Source organism: Barbus barbus (assembly GCF_936440315.1).
Source record: "Barbus barbus genome assembly, chromosome: 1".
NCBI classification, from domain to species: Eukaryota; Metazoa; Chordata; class Actinopteri; order Cypriniformes; family Cyprinidae; genus Barbus; species Barbus barbus.
In genome coordinates this window covers 5,905,121-5,925,196 of record NC_136729.1, presented here as the reverse complement: position 1 = coordinate 5,925,196, position 20,076 = coordinate 5,905,121, and the positions used below count along the sequence as shown (strand labels likewise).

Genomic DNA, 20,076 nt, shown 5'->3' with positions numbered 1-20,076 from the left:
ATATTAAAATGTTTTATTTTCATTATCTTCATTGTCTTGAGCTGAATAGTAGCCAGTGAATACATTCCAAGTATATTTTTTCCAATATATATCTACATATTTTTGCATTTTGTTTTTAAATTCAAACTGACTTACAAACGTAGACAAAAAAATATAAATCCTTGTTTGTGCTGCTTTATTGTGTTAATGTTAGTAAATTGCCTCTTTGTGTGTATTATGTGCAAAGGGCATCACTATAACAATGTGACGTGAAATAAGACATTATGTGGTTAAGTGTGATGTTTTTGTTTTGTTTTTGTTTTGTTTTGTTTTTTTTGGGGGGGGGGGGGGGTTGATTGTAGCCTATAATTATGCATACCTTTTTCTTAATTGTAACAAATGGAATAAATAACTAAAAAATACTGCTAACTAACACAATAAAGCACAATAAAAACATGAAAACAATAATGATTTATGGGAATTAATAAAAACAGTTATCTAAAATAAACGTTTGAACAGACAAAACGCTTTGTATCATATTTTTATGCACATATTTAATCAATGCAATATTCTTTAAATTTATTTTAATAGAGATTTCTGTTTAGGTGAATGAACAACCAAAGGTCTAGAATGGCCCTGCAGTACCTCTTTTGTCCACGAGGTTGCACTAGTGGACAATACAGGGCTGCATCTTAAGTTGCTTCTGTGTAGGAACTGCTACTGTATGTCAGCACCACCTTGTGTGATGATCGGATGGTTTGAACTGCATCAATACGTACAACGGTTTGAACACTTATCTAGGATGGTTTTGACAGAATCCCTCGTTAACACCCACTGCTTCAGACCATTATAAAGAAGGCACAGCCATAATTTAGACGGTCAACCCATGTGTTGAATGCAACGAGCGCTGCTGTATATTCCTGGCCACGCCCCTCCCGCAGATGGCCCGTCACGAAGCCCCGCCCCGAACCTTTTGTTTTCTGGTAATCTGTGTCGCGACGGGGAGAGATGGCATTTTCAGGAGGGGGTCAGAGAGTTCAGCGCTGTTAAAATCTCCGCTTCCTCTGCGCCTCACACTGAACCTTGATGCATGCTCGATAACTAGTCTATGATGGAGTGATTATAACTGTTGTTACAGGGTTTATAAATAAACAAAACCCGACCTAAAAGGCCATGCAAATCTAGCACGACAACAAAAGGTTGTGCCATCCATGTTATTGCTAAACAAAATAGGGACAGACTCCAGCTATCCTTCAGGCCTGTGGTTGCGAGCAGAGATTGTTACTCCTGAAAAAAACCCTCTTTCTCTGCTTGGGGGGGGGGGGGGGAAGAGGAGGTATAGAGAGAGGGGGAGGGGAGGAAAGAGGAACTCAGAGGTGATGAGGATGGAGGAAGTCTAACAGAGAGGAAGAGGAGAGAGAGAGAGAATCAAGAAAGGAGAGACCATCTTAAAGGGACAACTAAGGTGAGTTAGAGAAAATGGAAATGGTTCTTTTGCACAGCACTGGCACGATGGAGGGGAGGGAGGAGATGGTTGGAGAGAGAAACACATAGACAGAGAGGGGATGGCTGGGTTGTGCCACAAGTACTGGTATGTCTGCCTCTGTTCTTGCCTGCAAGGACCACAGAGAAAGAATATCAATGTATACGGGCATCCAAGGGAGGACCTGTCCATCATTGGGCCTGCTGGTTGATAATGTCAGGGGGGGGGGACCAGTCTGAATCCAGGCTTTAATCCTTTTGTGTCAGATTGTGTCTAGATATCAAGTTTATTCTCACCTGTAATAGCTCCAGGTTATGTTTAATTAATGCAGACCAGAAGCCATGGCTAACACAGTGCGAATGTATTGATTTCTTTAAGCCTCAATCACCTTTTATCAACTGAATATGGTAAAAGAACTATAGCTGAAGCCTAATTCACGATATCCATCATTAAATACTCAGTATTAAGGTAAACAAGCAAGTTCTAGTCTTTTTTCTCTCCTGCATACATTAGTGAAGGGTCTGGGCAGCCTCAGCACTGCATTGCACAGCTGACGAATCCCTCCGCACACACAGCAGGAAGTAGTTCCGTATGATTTAATGTGGCGAGTACCGCAGGTAAAGCACAAAATAATGGATCGCTATTAAGTTGGTTTCATGGAGAGAACTGTACGAGATGCCCTAAATATGTGTTTAAATCTAAACATCTAAATCTTAACGCCTGGATAATGGATTTTATGACGGGAGGGTTTCATTTAACGGTTTTGTTTTTAATATTCCGCATATGTTACACTGATTCGCATGAAACGAGCCTTTACATTGTCTGAATCACTTGTTATGAATTTAACGCCGGTTAAAGGGACTATGTAATTGGCATGGAAGTTAGTTGGGGAGAGGCGAAGAGCGCGGAAGGTTTTCTCGGTTGTGAGGAGTTGTCAGGTCTCCCCGGCACATACAGACGGATAGGATCCGTTGCAATGAACTGGAGAGAATGAGAAACGTGCGAATATCCACAGAAGCTTTAATGGAGTTGTATATTAACAAACGAGCGTAGTGCTGATGTTTTGCAACACTTGTGTGTCGCTTGATAAGTTTGAATAGGAGAGAAAGCAAGCAAGCCAGGTAGTGAACTGCTATTTGAACCGGTAACTAACGTTATAAGGCAAATGTTCAGCGACAGCAAGCCAACAACTGGAATAGAGACATAAGCGTGGCTCTACACAAAAGGACTCAGACTTGAGAGAGCGACTGTGCGAAAAGTGAGGTGAGGGGAAAGATGCTCGGTTTCTGTTTCTCTACTTTTTAAGTCTGAATGACGGATTATCATCGCCCGAGCGAGATCCGTGCGCGTTTACTCACAGAAATGTTTAAATGAACAAGGGACGGATGATTGGACGGTGGTCGGAGTGATGCGACCTCTCGGAGTTTAAGGGGGCAATCGATAGCTGCTTTCCGCTGAAACACTATTACGAGTTGATTGGGCACTCTGTTTAGCGAAGGGCAGTTCAGTGCCTCATATTGAGTGTTTTGGACTCATCTGAAGGGCAGGTTTAATTCACACTGAGCCCGACGGCAACTTCAATCACTGGTCGTGACGTCACGTGCCCCATTCAACGCTTCATTTTATGACACATAACGACTTTTTGTTTTGCGTGTAAAGTAAGAACAAATATCTAATCTTATGTTAAATTTCGATGGCGAGTTCTAAAGATTATCATTTATGCGGGATTAATTTTGTATCCGATTTCTCCAGTAGGCTATTTTATCTCGTCAATGTATCTTTTGTGTCCATGCATCTCAGAAACATTTTAGTTTTGTGTTTGTGTGGTTGTTTTGTATGTTCATAATCACAATTCAGGCAGCCTCTTGAGTTATTATTCATGAAAACCAAGGTACCGTTTGGTGGTTGGCTATCACAATGGCATACGCTTAAGGAATAAAGGCTTTGGTCATTGTTTCGTTTTGTAAAGGATGGTATCTGTTGTTCTGGGACTGCATGTACTTGTTTGTGACGAGATGAAAGTCAGCTCTAGCTACTGTTCATTTTCTGGAAGCATTCGCGAAACAAAGACTTCTTGTCCACCGAATGAAAGTCTCATTTACTGGCGTTGAAACAAATGAAAGTTATTTAAATTCGTTACAGATTTAGAAACATTACACTAATGCGTGTGGTTTGATACCTCAGTGGACTCCATCACCTGCTGCTCAAAACACAGCCAAGAGCATTTAAACCTCCACATCTTTCACTGTCTCTTGAGCCAGACTTCATTTCCACACCCATATATTTTAATTAATTTGAGGTTAATTTTCTCACCACATTTCATTACAGACTACCGCTGTTAAATCTCTGTGTGTGTATATATATATATATATATATATATATATATATATATATATATATATATATATATATGGGTAGTTGACAAAGAGGCAGTAAAAAAATTTTTTTTGGTAAAAAAAAAAACTTTTTTGAAAAAGAAATGCATATATGTATGTAGTGGGAAGTCTGATCTTTGAGAAAATATAAAGGGTCACTAACTTCGTCAATTCTTTCACTGCTTTTTTTTTTACATTTTTACTGAATTGTACCATTCATTTGTCCAATGGTGTGACTTAGCAAAAATCAAGAAAAACAAAACTCTTAATAATACATACATGGCAAGAGAGAGATTTATCTTCATTGTTAGACACTTATTTTCATATAGTGCTATTTATTTAATATGAAATTATAATTAACATCTTTTTTTCCCCCCATGACTTGTTGGACAATTTCAAGACAAACTTTGACAACTAGACAAACTTTAGTGTCATTCGTTCAAAACTGCTGAAAATTATACCATTTTAAGTTGAGTGATATTTGTATCTCCCCTATTGCAATACTCAACTGTTTTTTAAGATATTTTGAGCTAAAAAACAAATCTGTGGTGTGGTTCTTTTATGTGTGTCACACCACAGGGCATTACGTCACACTAAAGGACAGAAATGGTAGTTATCAAATTGTTTCTATTTAATTTTGAACCTGTCAAAGGAGAAAGAAAGTTTAATTTTGATACAAACAATATCAACATGTATTTTAAACAAAACACAAAATAATTTTCCACAACAAAATTTCAATCAGTATGTTACTGAAACGCTTCTAGCCCCCCCGCTGCATGTACGGCACAGCTAAATATGATTGGTATTCAGACTATATTAATTTTTTTTTAAACTATATGGCTACCCTTTTTAAGGCATAATTTTATTGTATTTACTTTCTGCATTGTTCTCTTAGGATCTCCTTCCTTCTGCGTGGAAAACAGTTCATTTTCTCTATATAGAAATATATAGTCTTCTTTCTTCGACTAATTTCTCTCCCTCAATTTTCTGTTTCGAAAACAAAGAATCACATTTTATGTTTATTTTCATGACACTTTATAACAGTACAAGTTTTCTGTAAAAACATCAGAAAATAGTTTAATGTAATTATTGCATTTAAGAACACAGAAAATGATTTAAAAAAAAAGAATAAAAAAAGAGTTAAACAAATCTCTTAATTATATAAAATGCTTTTTAAAGAGGCCTTGTTCTCTGGTGTGACATCTTTGTCCTGTGGTGTGACAGTACAGGCGTCACACCGGAGGACATTTTCTGTCACACCACAGGACGTTTCAGCCTTTTTCTGTCAATTACTGACCTTGCTATACCAAGCTAAACTGTCATTAGCGGTTAGCAAGACAAATTTGCAAACTTTTCCATGATTATTTAGTTTAACATGCAGTTTTTGATTAAAAAATATAATTTAGGGGTGTCACACCAAAGGACAACAAAACGTAACACTTTTGTAGTGGTTCCAAAAAAGTTAAATATTTGAACAATTCTGAGACAAAACTTGACCATGCACACATGTATATATGTATACATACATACATACACGCATAACACTTATGATGGGTCAGTCAGAATTAATTTGCATCAGAAATGCTGCTAAATTAAAGACATAATTCATTATTTACTCACCTTCATGCTATTCTAAACCCGCTAAACCTTTTTCCTAAGGAACACTTAAGAATGTAATTTGAAAAATGTCTGTTGTTTTTATACAATGATTTACTCTGGCTCAGTGTTTATGTTGTGCCCCATTGACTTTCATTGTATGGGCAAAAACAGTTTTTAAAATATGTGTTGGTTTCCACAAAAGAAAGACAAACAAATTTGGAATGATATGAGGGAGAGGAAACAATGACAGGCTTTTCATTTGTGGGTGACTGTCCCTTTAAGATGTTGAAAACAAAGGCCAATGCTGATCCCCTTGAAGACTCTTTCTCTCCCCTCTAGCCATGCCATCAGTGATGGAGCGATCAGGGTCTGGTGTGCTGTCCCGAAGCAGGGCCAAAACAGTCACGAACGGGAACAGCCAGCACTCTGAGGAAGAGAGCAGTGATGAGGAACACACACATGGTACGTCTGACACATTCACACACAAACGCCAACTCCAAACCACCATCTGCACCTTCATTCAATTACATGGCAGCACAGTATTAATCTTTGTTTCATTTAAGTGTAATATGTCTGAGTATATCAGTGTCTGTATGTGTATTCTGTCAAGCATCCCTGTTGTCTTTTCCTCCTCTCCCTACCTCCACCCACATTTCTTCCTCTTCCCTCTGTGAAGATGCACTGCCAGTTTCTAACTCCGTCTGCCTGTGTTTTTCCCTCTTTGACTGTCCTTTTCCCTCTTGCTCTTTTGAAACAGACAGTATGATCCGCGTTGGTGGGGACTACCAGGCACATATCCCAGAGTTCAAAACAGGTAAAGAGGGGGCGAGGGGAGTTAATCTCAGAAGAGATGAATATAAATCTCTGAACTCCATGCAGTTTTCACAGTCTGCATGAGCATGATAAGATAAAGGGCTGTGTGTAGGTGTTTCTGTGTGCACTCAAGTTTATGGGGAGTAGGAGAGAACACAGTCTTGGAGTATATAGAAATATAGACAAAAACAGCAGAGGGGCATAGAGAAGTACAAAACAACAAGGTTTTGAGAAGAGGTATTTGAGAGAGGCTGCTGTGTGTGACAGATATGTTTCTTTGTGTTGACAGACTGTGCATCCCGCTACAGTGACAGTGACCAGAGGAGCATGCTGGTCTGGTCACCAAACAGCCAAGTGTCCGATGCAATGTGTAAGGAACAATTATTCACATGTAGAAATGACTAAAAACTGCTGAGAGTCTGACTCAGGCTTTTGACGAGGAGTGCTTTAGAAAAAGAAAAGGGAAGCCAGTATAATGTAGGGCTGTACTCAGACAGTCATAGAGAAGTGTGATGTGATTATTTTTCTCACAATATTGTTATTTGAGATACTTTCACCTGTTTTCTCGATGCATATATATATATAATATATATATATATATATATATATATACACACAATATCTCACAGAAGTGAGTACCCCCCTCACATTTTTGTAAATATTTTATTATATCTTTTCATATGACAACACTGAAGACATGACACTTAGCTACAATGTAAAGTAGTGAGTGTACAGCTTGTATAACAGTGTAAATTTGCTGTCCCCTCAAAATAACTCAACACACAGCCATTAATGTCTAAACCGCTGGCCACAAAAGTGAGTACACCCCAAAGTGAAAATGTCCAAATTGGGCCCAAAGTGTCAATATTTTGTGTGGCCACCATTATTTTCCAGCACTGCCTTAACTCTCTTGGGCATGGAGTTCACCAGAGCTTCACAGGTTGCCACTGGAGTCCTCTTCCACTCCTCCATGATGACATCACGGAGCTGGTGGATGTTAGAGACCTTGCGCTCCTCCTCTTTCCGTTTGAGGATGCCCCACAGATGCTCAATAGGGTTTAGGTCTGGAGACATCCTTGGCCAGTCCATCACCTTTACCCTCAGCTTCTTTAGCAAGGCAGTGGTTGTCTTGGAGGTGTGTTTGGGGTCGTTATCATGTTGGAATACTGCCCTGCAGCCCAGTCTCTGCTTCAGTATGTCACAGTACATGTTGGCATTCATGGTTCCCTCAATTAACTGTAGCTCCCCAGTGCCGGCAGCACTCATGCAGCCCCAGACCATGACACTCTCACCACCATGCTTGACTGTAGGCAAGACATACTTGTCTTTGTACTCCTCACCTGGTTGCCGCCACACGCTTGACAGCATCTGAACCAAATGAGTTTATCTTGGTCTCATCAGACCACAGGACACGGTTCCAGTAATCTATGTCCTTAGTTTGCTTGTCTTCAGCAAACTGTTTGTGGGCTTTCTTGTACATCATCTTTAGAAGAGGCTTCCTTTTGGGACAACAGCCATGCAGACCAATTTGATGCAGGCTGACCCCCCCTTCAACCTCTGCAGCAATGCTGGCAGCACTCATACGTCTATTTCCCAAACACAACCTCTCCATATGACGCTGAGCATGTGCACTCAACTTCTTTGGTCGACCATGGCGAGGCCTGTTCTGAGTGAAACCTGTCCTGTGAAACTGCTGTATGATCTTGGCCACCGTGCTGCAGCTCAGTTTCAGGGTCTTGGCAATCTTCTTATAGCCTACGCCATCTTTATGTAGAGCAACAATTATTTTTTTCAGATCCTCAGAGAGTTCTTTGCCATGAGGTGCCATGTTGAACTTTCAGTGAACTTTGAACTTTCAGTATGAGAGAGTGAGAGCGAGAACACCAAATTTAACACACCTGCTCCCCATTCACACTTGAGACCTTGTAATACTAACGAGTCACATGACACCGGAGAGAGAAAATGGCTAATTAGGCCCAATTTGGACATTTTCACTTGGGGGTGTACTCACTTTTGTGGCCAGCGGTTTAGACATTAATGGCTGTGTGTTGAGTTATTTTGAGGGGACAGCAAATTTACTCTGTTATACAAGCTGTACACTCACTACTTTACATTGTAGCTAAGTGTCATTTCTTCAGTGTTGTCACATGAAAAGATATAATAAAATATTTACAAAAATGTGAGGGTTGTGCACAATTCTGTGAGATACTGTATGTGTGTGTGTGTGTGTGTGTGTGTGTGTATATATATATATATATATATATATATATATATATATATATATATATATATATATATATGTATATGTATATGTATATGTGTGTATATATACAGTGCTGCTTGAAAGTTTGTGAACCCTTTAGAATTTTTTTAGATTTCTGCATAAATATGATCCAAAACATCATCAGATTTTCATACAGTCCTGAACGTAGAGAAAGACAACCGAATCAAACAAGTGAGAGAAAAATATTTTCTTTGTCTTTTATTTATTAAGAGAAATGATCCAGTGTTACATATCTGTGCGTTGCAAAAGTATGTGAATCTGGTGTGACCCCGTTTTGCTGCAGTAACTGAAGGTAAAGTTACTTGTAAATGCTGATCAGTACAATGCACAATAACATGTAGGTGTTTTAGTCCATTCCTAATCGTAGAACCACTTAAACTCTGTGATGTTGATGGGTTTCCTCCTATAAACTGCTTGCTTAGGTCCTTCCCACAACATTTTAATTGGATTAAGGTCTGGACTTTGACTCAGCCATTCCCAAACATTCACTTTGTTCTTCTTTAACCATTCTGTGGTAGAATGACTTTTGTGCTTGGGGTTGTTGTCTTGCTGCATGACCTACGTTCTCTTGAGACTCTGTTCTTAAACAGATGTCCTGGTGTTTTCCTTTAGAATTTGAAAGTGAAAGTGAAGTGACATGTGGCCAAGTATGGTGACCCATACTCGGAATTTGTGCTCTGCATTCAACCCATCCAACTGCACAGACACACACTGTGAACACACACCCGGAGCAGTGGGCAGCCATTTATGCTGCGGCGCCCGGGGAGCAGTTGGGGGTTCCTTGCTCAAGGACACCTCAGTCGTGATATTGAAGGTGGATGGAGCGCTGGACATTCACTCCCCCCACCTACAATCCCTGACAGACCTGAGACTCGAAGTTGCAACCTTGGGTTACGAGTCCGACTCTCTAACCATTAGGCCACAACTTCCCCCTTGCTGGTATAATTCAGAATTGATTGTTCCATCATCGTTCTTGGCATCCTGGCCAAGATGCAGCGAAACAGGCCCAAGCCATGATACTACCACCAACATGTTTCAAATTCTAAAGGGTTCACAAACTTTCCAGCAGTACTGTGTGTGTGTGTATATATATATATGCGTTAACGCAGGCGATTAATTCTTTCAGTTTAACTCGTTAAAATTATTTAACGCCGTTAACCCCACTCATAACTGCTAATTCTGTCTCTTTTTTTCTTGACAAGAAGTGCATTTATTAAGTCGCAGAACGTCTTTACGGGCACATCAAACAGGAGACGTTTCAAATGCGCGCTCCAGCTTCACTTCGGCGTCAGGCGCGAGTCAAACGAGCGCGGAAACTGTGCTGTGCTCGCAGCGCGTGCTCTTCAATACACTCACAAAGGTGCCGGCGCGCGCATAGCCTGTATCATTTAATATCAAATCGCGAAAGAAACTACGAGCATGCAGTGTCGTGATCAGTTAAGTCATGAAGTTACCAAAAAGGCGATTAAAGCTGCCATAAAACTGCATGCATGTAATATGTTATATATGAGTTACATTTAAGAACATGTCTCTGAAATGGTTTTCAAAACTGTTCTGAAGCAGCCCAGCACTGTCTCCCTCATCTAAGACACCCGATTCAACTCGTCAGCTCATTAGAAGAGACTGAAATGGGTCAGAAATGGTGATGATAGCTGGGAGAAAATACGATGCGTGTCAGATCCGCGTTACGGTTAGTAGCAACAGCTCTTAAAGAAATAGCAGCCTAAAACAACCTAATAACCAGCTGCTGTGATGTCTGTTCATCAAGAACAAAAGAAAAAAGAGTAAATAACTTTGATAGTTTTAAGGATTCGTCTGTATTAAGTTTAGAATTTTGTGTTTGATTGTATATCTGAAACAGAGCAAAGGTACTCGGACTCTTTTTTAATCATTCTTGGAGATTTTAATAAAGCAAATCTCTCCCGCGAACTGCCAAAATACAGACAGCACGTTACATGTCCCACCAGAGACCGTAATATATTGGATCATTGTTACACAATAATTAAAGATGCATATCACTCTGTCCCACGGGCAGCTCTGGGGCTCTCTGATCACTGTTTGGTTCATCTCATACCGACCTATAGGCAAAAACTAAAATCTTCTAAGCCTGTATTAAGAACTGTTAAGAGATGGACTAATGAAGCAGAGCAAGATTTAAAAGCTTGTTTTGACCTCACTGATTGGAGTGTTTTTGAAGCCGCTGCCACCGATCTGGATGAACTCACAGAGACTGTAACATCATATATCAGTTTCTGTGAGGATATATGCATCCCCACCAGGACATTCTTATCATTCAATAATGATAAACCGTGGTTTACTGGGAAACTCAAACAGCTTCGTCAGGCCAAAGAGGACGCTTACAGAAGTGGGGATAAAATCTTGTATAACCAGGCCAGGAACAGACTAACAAAGGAGATCAGAGTGGCTAAAAAGAACTACTCTGAGAAGTTGAAAAAAGAACTTTCAGCCAACGATCCGGCGTCGGTATGGACTGGTCTGAGGAACATCACCATGTACAAGACACCACCCCCACAGTCTGTGGAGAATCAACAACTGGCTGATGATCTCAATGTGTTTTACTGCAGATTTGAAAAGGCCAGACTGACACCCAGCACCCGCTCTGATCTGCACTTCACACATTCACCTTCCCCCCCTGCAACCCCCCTTACTCCCTTCCCCACCATTCTACCTGCGTTTAAAGTCTGTGTAGAGGATGTGAACCGCGTCTTCAGAAAACAGAAATCTAAGAAAGCTTCAGGACCAGACGGTATTTCACCTGCCTGTCTAAAAGTCTGTGCTGACCAATTGGCCCCCATCTTTACACAAATCTTCAACAGATCTCTGGAGCTGTGTGAAGTTCCCTGCTGCTTCAAACGCTCCACCATCATTCCCGTCCCCAAAAAGCCCAAAATCACTGGACTTAATGACTACAGACCTGTCGCACTCACGTCTGTGGTCATGAAGTCACTTGAGAGACTGGTCCTGGCCTACCTGAAGGACATCACTAGACCCTTGCTGGATCCTCTTCAGTTTGCCTATAGAGCAAACAGGTCTGTGGATGACGCTGTCAATATGGGACTGCATTACATCCTGCAACACCTCGACAAACCTGGGAATTATGCAAGGATCTTATTTGTGGACTTCAGCTCGGCCTTCAATACCATCATACCTGACCTTCTCTCAGACAAACTGAGACAGCTCTCTGTGCCCTCCTCCATCTGTCAGTGGATCACCAGCTTCCTGACAGACAGGCAGCAGCTAGTGAGGCTGGGCAAACTCACATCCAGGACTCTCACCATCAGCACTGGCGCCCCTCAGGGTTGCGTTCTCTCCCCACTGCTCTTCTCCCTCTACACGAATGACTGCACATCAAAGGACCCCTCTGTCAAGCTCCTGAAGTTTGCGGACGACACTACAGTCATAGGCCTCATCAAGGACGGTGACGAGTCTGCTTACAGACAGGAAGTTGAGCAGCTGGCTGTCTGGTGCAGTCTTAACAACCTGGAGCTGAACACGCTCAAAACTGTGGAGATGATAGTGGACTTCAGGAGAAACCCCCCTGCTCTCCCCCCACTCACCATCATGAACAGCACTGTGACTTCAGTAGAGTCATTCATCCTCCAGAGTGAGGAAAAGGGCTAAGAAAGTCACTCTGGACCCCTCACACCCAGCTCACTCTCTCTTTGTACTGTTGCCCTCTGGCCGGCGCTACAGATCACTGAGCACCAGAACAGCCAGACACAAGAACAGTTTTTTTCCCCCAGGCCGTATCCCACCTGAACAACACATAACACACCCCGGTACTGTACATCTGTAAATAACTCATCAAACCTTCATCTGTACATAGGACACATGCACGTTCACAGTTCGGTCTATGGTCATGTCTCTTTTCTGTATATTTTTATTTTTATTACTATTGTTATTCTTAATTATTGTATATTCTCTTCATTAGTGTTCTTTATCACCTTAATTATATGTTGTCTGCACTATGTTTGTACTTTCTGTACTGGAAGCTCATAACACCAAGACAAATTCCTTGTGTGTGCAAACACACTTGGCAATAAAGCTCTTTCTGATTCTGATTCTGATTGAATTTCTGTATATTTCTCCTGAGGGGCACAGGTAGCTAAATATAACATTTATTATAATGGGTTTATGTGAAGATTGTTTTAAGTTAACTTGAAGTTATTTTTAAAGTCTAATAAGTGTTAAAATTGATAGCTCTTAATTATAATGTAAAGTTGAATGGCTAAATAAGTCAATGGTAAAGTCGATGGTTAAATATTCAGTAATCAGTATTAATTGGTATCAGTGATACTGGCCTTCAGTCATAAAAAAGATGCCATTAAACAAATATTAAAAAATATACTGGCTTTAAGTTGTTTGTACATTAATTTGAAGATTGAATGTGAAATTATTGCAATATAAAAGTATATTTAAAAACTTTAATGTTAGGTGGGATTAATCGTGATTAAAAATGTGCTATTAGTTTTTTTTTTAATCGATTAACAGCACTAATATGTATATATTTATTTATACATACAAATATATACGTACGTGTGTGTGTGTGTGTGTGTGTGTGTGTATATATATATATATATATATATACACACACACACATCCTGCTGATTTAAAGGCATTGATATAGAAACTGCCTGTAAATTGTGAATCATTTGTGTTGGCCAATAATCTGTAAAACATCATGTTAAAAATCAAATGAATCACAATTTATAATGTGCAATATTTAAATGATTTTCTTTATTTGGATATGTGCATATGTGAAACTGAAGTTAAATTGTTTACACTTTTCAAATCTAAAGTAGTTTTTTTTTTATCAGATTATATATATATATATATATATAGTATCAAATCCAATTGATTCTTTTTGAAATGAAAAAAAAATCACATTTGAATCTAATTGAAACCCACTGAAACATTATTTTGAATTGATTCACAGCTGTTTTTATTTATATGCATTTGCATTATTTATTTTCTATTATGTTATTGTGATGCCTCGTAATGTATTGAATCATGGTTGTGTATTTTGTTGTCAGGTAGTAAATTAATACACATATCCTTTGTACACTGTCCCCTAATCTGCCATGTTGAATTGTAAAGAAACTGCATTTTCCATTCTCTCACTCTCAGTGGATGAATATATTCTGATGGCCAAAGAGAAGCATGGATACAACATGGAACAGGTACCATTTCGCTTAAATATCAGGCATGATAGGCAAATCCTCTAGATAGAGGCATAGATCACTGATGGAGTCATTCTGTCTTCTGTCAACAGGCTCTTGGCATGCTTCTGTGGCACAAGCATGATGTGGAGAAGTCACTGGCTGACCTGGCCAACTTCACTCCCTTTCCTGATGAGTGGACGGTGGAAGACAAAGTTCTGTTCGAACAGGCTTTCAGCTTTCATGGCAAGAGCTTCCATCGCATCCAACAGATGGTGAGCGGGAGGGATGGAGGCAAGATGGGTTATATAAGAGTCATCTGGTGCTCTCACATCTGCCGGCAACTCTAGAAGAGCAAGCATCTTGAGATACGGCCCAGTGTAGAATCACACATATACTGTATGTAGAGAGTCATAGTGAGGTCTCGCTGTCAGCACCATGTCTTGTTGTCATCCATTACATCATGGAAATAATTTGAGAATGTTTCAAAGCATCATGTGCTTCAATGGAAGCAAGAACATCTGACCTTTTGTACAAAGAAGTTCAAATGCTCGAAGTCACAAATTTGATACAGGACATCTTGTTTTTTTTCACTGCACATGCTTAGTCATAACCATCAGTTATTTTTATCTCTCAGCTTCCAGACAAGCTGATCTCAAGCCTGGTGAAATACTACTACTCTTGGAAGAAAACCAGAACCCGGACCAGCGTCATGGACCGTCAAGCACGCAAGCTCCTTAGCAAGAGAGAAAAGGATGAGAGGTAAAAGGAGAGCAAAAGAGGGAAAGATGGAGAGAAAAGACAATGAATCATTACAAAGTGTGTATTTTTGTTTCTGCCAGTAACGATGAGATGGTGGAAGGCGATCCAGACAGTGACTTTGAGATCAATGCCAGGAAAGAGGTGAGCCTATGGTGTAGCAGATAACTAAACTCCATATTAAACTATTCAACACAGTATCTTGTTTATTCTTTGATAATAGTTACATATAGCTTTTAACTCCATATTAATTTAGAGACTAATTGGAATATTAGTGGTAAAAAAAAAATCAGCAGTCAGGCAAGTGAAGGCAAAAATTTGTAAAAACAAAAAAAAAAGATGACCAGTCACAAACACCTATTTTCTTTTAAACATTTACATGAATTTGAACCTAAAATCTTAAAAAATAGACTGCATGTGCATGACTGCATTTGTGCTGCTTTTTAGATGACAAAGCAGAGCTCTGGAAATGGAGGAGGGAGTGATAAAGGTTCAAGCAAGTCTGGTCTGACTCGGAAAGAGAACCAGGGTGCGCAGTACCGTCACCACCCACTTCGCTCTCGCCGCAGGCCTCCTAAAGGCATGCATCTGGAACAGGAGGACATTGTTGCTCTCTCAGCGTCCACTGATTCAGGAGCTGTTTCTCTCAGACAGCTGGACACACAGTTAGTGTCACTGAAGAGACAGGTAAAGTGCAACACATCAAATCACAATGTTTTTGGTAGTGGTTGTAAATCTGAGAGACTCGCAAGTGAATACACGATTGAGGAGTTTGTGTGCTACACAAGTGTTCAAACTCTTGGAGTCAGTAAGGTGTTTTTTTTTTTTTTTTGGTATATTCAGCAAGGATTGATCAAATTGAAATTTTTATTTAAAAATTAACTCTATTGATCAAATAAAAAAAACTGTAACACTGCTCAAATAATCCTGGAAAAATTTATTTCTACAAAAATATTAAACAGCACAATGTTTCTTGAGCACCAAATAAGCATATTAAAGTGATTTTTGAAGGATCATGTGACATTAAAAATTCAGCTTTGCAATTACAGAAATATTTTTTTAGAGCATATTAAAATAGAAAACAGTTCACTTAAATTGTAATAACATTTCACACTATTAAAGTTTTTTTCTGTATTTTTGATAAATGCAGCCTTGGTAAGACAATTCTTTTTACCAACCCCCAAACTCTTGAATGGAAATATAACTACACAACAATCACCACATTTTTGCTTCTCTGTTTTGCTTTTAGGTCCAAAGTGTCAAGCAAACCAATAGTTTTTTCAAGCACAACTTGAGTGATGGAATTGAAGGCTTAAGACCATCAGAGGTACGTTTCTACCTGCATTGCTCTGATATAAAACCACAAACATTTATCATTCACATACATAAAAAACTGGGATGTATGTAAAAGTTTAAAAGCCAGACATAAAATACATTTAATGTATTTTGACAGTTTGAATGTACAGGCTTAGTTTCTGAGATACTGATAATTGCATAATATTTTTAAGGGTTTTTTTTCTCTAAGAGTTTGCCAAACCTGTAAGTAGATTCTGGGCAAAATGCCAATGTTATGCTACATGATAATTTTTCTCCCTGTGCTGCATTTCCTTCAGCCCACCCAAAAGATCAACTGTCGCTGGACAACGGAGGAGCAACTCCTGGCTGTTCAAGGTGAGCTGTATTATCATTATCTCTAATTCCTATGATCCCTAAATATACATGTATCATTTTAAACCCGTGGTTTAAAAGTGTTTAGACAAAATAGCATAGAACTTTAATATCAGCTATTCATTGGTTATCAACCAGAGCTGTAATATCAAGCATCCCTAGTTAAAACTTGTATAAAAAAAAGAATGCTTCGGTAATACCGGGTTTGAAAGCAGAGAAGAGCTTCACAAAACTAAAGAACCCAAAAAGATCACTTCTTTACTTGCACAAGTTGACATCGTAAAATAGAAGCTAAATTATGCAGCTAATCAATGAGTTAACATGATAAAATGTGTTACAACTAATACCTGTCATACACTGTAAAAACATTCAGACCTCCCAACTCAAAATTTTCTAGTGACTGATTACATCTAAATTTTCCATTGGCTCAACATATTATTTCTCATTGAGCCAATGTTAACAGACTGTTGCCACAACTGATCAAATTCGGTTAGCAGAAATTAAATTGAGCCAATGGAAAAATGTAGATGTAATCAGTCAGTTGGGAGGTCTGAATTTTTTTACAGTGTTTTAAAAAATATGGTTTCAAGCTAAATTAGTGAGTACCAAGTCGCCAATATGCAATCTTTTATGACAGTGGGAGATTGTTCTAATCTTGCAGTGATTAAATTTATGGAGAATTCTTATTGTTTATGGGATATTACAGTATTTATGTAATTATTTATCTTTGCACAGTTTCATGCTGATTTTACAAAATGTCATTATGCATGTGTAATCAGAGCAATACAAAGGTAATTCCTATCATGTACCTGGTTTCAAAGCAACATTATACTAGATACTACATACCGAATTCATAAGAATATAATTCTGGTTGATTATTTTTGTTTCATTTTAAGCATTGCTGAGCAGTTTTATCATGCACCCATTTTTTCATCCACATCTTCTCCAGCTGTCAGGCGATACGGTAAAGACTTTTCAGCCATAGCGGACGTGATTGGCAACAAGACGGTGGCGCAGGTCAGCTCATTCTTCATCAGCTACCGGAGGCGCTTCAATCTTGAGGAGGTTCTACGTGAATGGCAGGCAGAACAGGAAGTGGTGCAAGGGGGCAGCGGGAGGACCGTGAACATGGAGCTGAACGGGTCGTCAGAAGCGGAAGATGATGAGGTGAGCGAGAATGAGGAAAAATGCTGTTTGAATTTGTCAAGGCTTTTGAACAGGACGTGTTCCAGCAGGCAGGGCTTATTTATCTTAGAGATAAAGAACGGTTAACAACAACAGAGGAATTCATTTGCTCTTTTCTATCTTTCTTTGTTGTTACAGGTGAAGATGGATGACGTCTCTCCGCCTCATTCTGACAGTCCACTGCCCTCTTCTGATGTTAATGTGGCTGGGAACCCCAACTCTGCCCAGTCCTCCCCACCCCTCACTCAACCTCCACCCTTACTGCGCCCTGCACCCCCCTCAGCACCCCCTAGCCTGCTGCGCCAGCCTCCCCCGCTACAGACGCGACCTCTACAAAACCGGACGCCCCACAATCACCCTCCCCCTCCCCCTCCGCTCATCAGACCCGCAGTGGCGTCTTCGCTCCACCAGGGGGCACTGAGGAACTCTTTAAGTTCCTCCTCTGCCTCTGCTGGACAGCTGCCACCCTCACTAGTGGGGCTGAAGATGGAATCCCCTCAGTCACACTGATCGCCTTGTAGTATTTGCCCTTTTATAATGGTTTAAGACACCCAAATACTCATTTAACAGAGAATTTGTTTTTAAATCGCTGTAAAAGGGCAACGTGTAGTAATGCCGGGGGAAAAACCCCCCGAGGTGAACTGAAAGCAAAGCTGGACATGCACCAAAACACACATTTAGCAAGTCAGGAGGGATGAAACTATACAGTGTGATTCACTTCTCCACTTCAGGACAGAGGAGAACGCACCATATACATACATTTAAACCACAGTCTTGCCCCAAAAACACATCTGTCCTCAGGTTCTACAGCTTTACCTCGTGAACAGTCTCAAGCACAACAGCTTCCACTGTAATTACAGCTATTGAATCACCTTCTGTAATAGATGCTCAGCGGAAGTTGAAAGTTTAACCAAAATTGTGGGGTAAAAACCTTATACACTGGAATTAAAAAACTGCCACGAACACTCACGTGAGTTCCTTCCACCATCTCTATGGCAACAGCTGCATATCATGTAATATGCATGACTACAGGCACTAGTGCGTGTTCTGAAGTGCACCTGGTGTCAGGAAACTGGGAAATTGTGTATACTCACTCTCCCATTGAAGAGCCATGTTGATAGTCATACTGGGTGAAGCGGTTTTGTTGTTTAGGTCCTTAAGATATTGTTAGGTAGTGAATTTATGTAGTACTAGTTAATATTGACTAAGCACTAAGGGATGCAAAATACTTGATTTTTTTGATGCAACTCTGGAATACACTGATTTCATCTTGCTCTTAAAGGCACAAACACAGGCATCAAAACACTAAAGATGATTCCAGAGGAAGGTCGTGCAAGAGTTCTCGTTTCTTCCAAAATGTTGTATGTATGTGAGAACTGTTTACATGTGAACTGGATTTGCTTGTGACTATTTTTGTTTTAGATTTTTTTTTTCAAAATAAAGTGAATATGACCAAATTATTTTGTTATTTTGCAGATATTTTACATGCAAGACACTTACTAGACCCAACCAGGGGCTGAATTCAGGGTTAGAGGATTAGTTGACAAAACCAAACCAATGCACTCAGGATTTGTTGGTACCCTGATGATGATAATCAATTTTCTGTCAACTCCATAAACTCAGATACTGAGTGCACATGCACATGAAGTGTGATATCAGTAACAAAGCCAATCACATGCCTTGAAACAGAGAAGCTGCAGTTCACTTCTTGCGAAAGAGAGAGCCATTCACTTCTCTTTTCTACCAAAGATCAATACAAATATAAACAAAGATTAGATAAACATTTTAAACTCATTTACACGAAAAGAGCTGTCCATGAAAGAGGACAACTAAAAGAAAACATCTTGTCAAATCGGTGTAAGTGAAAGTTACTATTACTGCATATAGTTCATAATATAATCTACAGAAATTTGTACATTTGTTTGGTCCAGTTTCTGAGATCTTTTATCCAGAACATTGACCTGAGCATAAGTTATGATGATGAACAGCCCAAAAGGTGCCCAAAATCATTAAAGTGGCTTGGCGAAGAATAAATGGAAATTTACCTGGCTAGCCAGCTAAACCGGCTTCATGGTATAGGCCCCAGGTGTGATATGACACATTTTTAGTAATTGTTTACACACAACTTATATTAAGCACACTTATTTTTAACCCATTAACCAAATTTAATGTTTTGTTCTCCATTCTGTTTTTTTAAATCCCGACACCTATAGTTGACAGCTATAGCTCTAACATTAAGAAATCAAAATAAAAATCTGCCCATTTTTAAATAAATAAAATACTTTGTTTTCAAGCTTCACAGCCGTGTTTTCAGCTTATATCTGTGTGAACGGAACCGTACAGCGCGGGTGAGACTGTTTTAGGCACACGCGTTTTGTGTTTGTTGAGTTTTCACGTGTGCTTTTAGTAACTTGCAGACTTTTTGAGATACGAGATGTCTGTCAGGTTTTCAGCTGCAGTTTTGTGGTTTGAACGCGACTCGAACTGTCCGCTCCTCTACTCAGGTATGTTATAGCCTGCTGGTTAAGATTTGAGGGATATAAACTCCCGTCTCGAACTGCGGTCAGGCCAGCCTCCACTTCGAAAAACACGGTCATTCTAGCCGTCACGTTATTTTGTGGTGCGCGCATATACTAGGCGTTGCGGTAATAGCGAGTAAAAACACAGATCAAAGGAAAAGCAGAATGAAAAAACATGCTTTTTGAAATTAGTTAATCCATCTTTATTCATTCATTCAATCATTGACAGAGA

The 20,076-nt window shown here is 39.7% G+C and overlaps 1 protein-coding gene across 2 annotated transcripts; it reads left to right on the top strand.

The window, feature by feature from the left end:
* The first annotated feature begins 969 nt into the window (after positions 1-969).
* LOC306875229 (REST corepressor 2) lies at positions 970-18,779 on the top strand. Of its 2 annotated transcripts, none has more exons than XM_079425702.1 (13): positions 970-1,444; positions 5,776-5,898; positions 6,194-6,250; positions 6,539-6,619; positions 13,682-13,734; positions 13,827-13,988; positions 14,351-14,475; positions 14,556-14,616; positions 14,920-15,159; positions 15,722-15,799; positions 16,086-16,143; positions 17,090-17,307; positions 17,464-18,779. In XM_079425702.1, exons 2-13 carry the CDS (start codon positions 5,778-5,780, stop codon positions 17,833-17,835), a joined length of 1,626 nt encoding a protein of 541 aa, XP_079281828.1. In that variant the 5' UTR covers positions 970-1,444; positions 5,776-5,777; the 3' UTR covers positions 17,836-18,779. The 2 variants fall into 2 exon arrangements, with proteins under 2 accessions (XP_079281828.1, XP_079281827.1); XM_079425701.1 differs by lacking the exon at positions 970-1,444 and adding an exon at positions 2,399-2,725.
* The last annotated feature ends 1,297 nt before the right edge of the window (positions 18,780-20,076 follow it).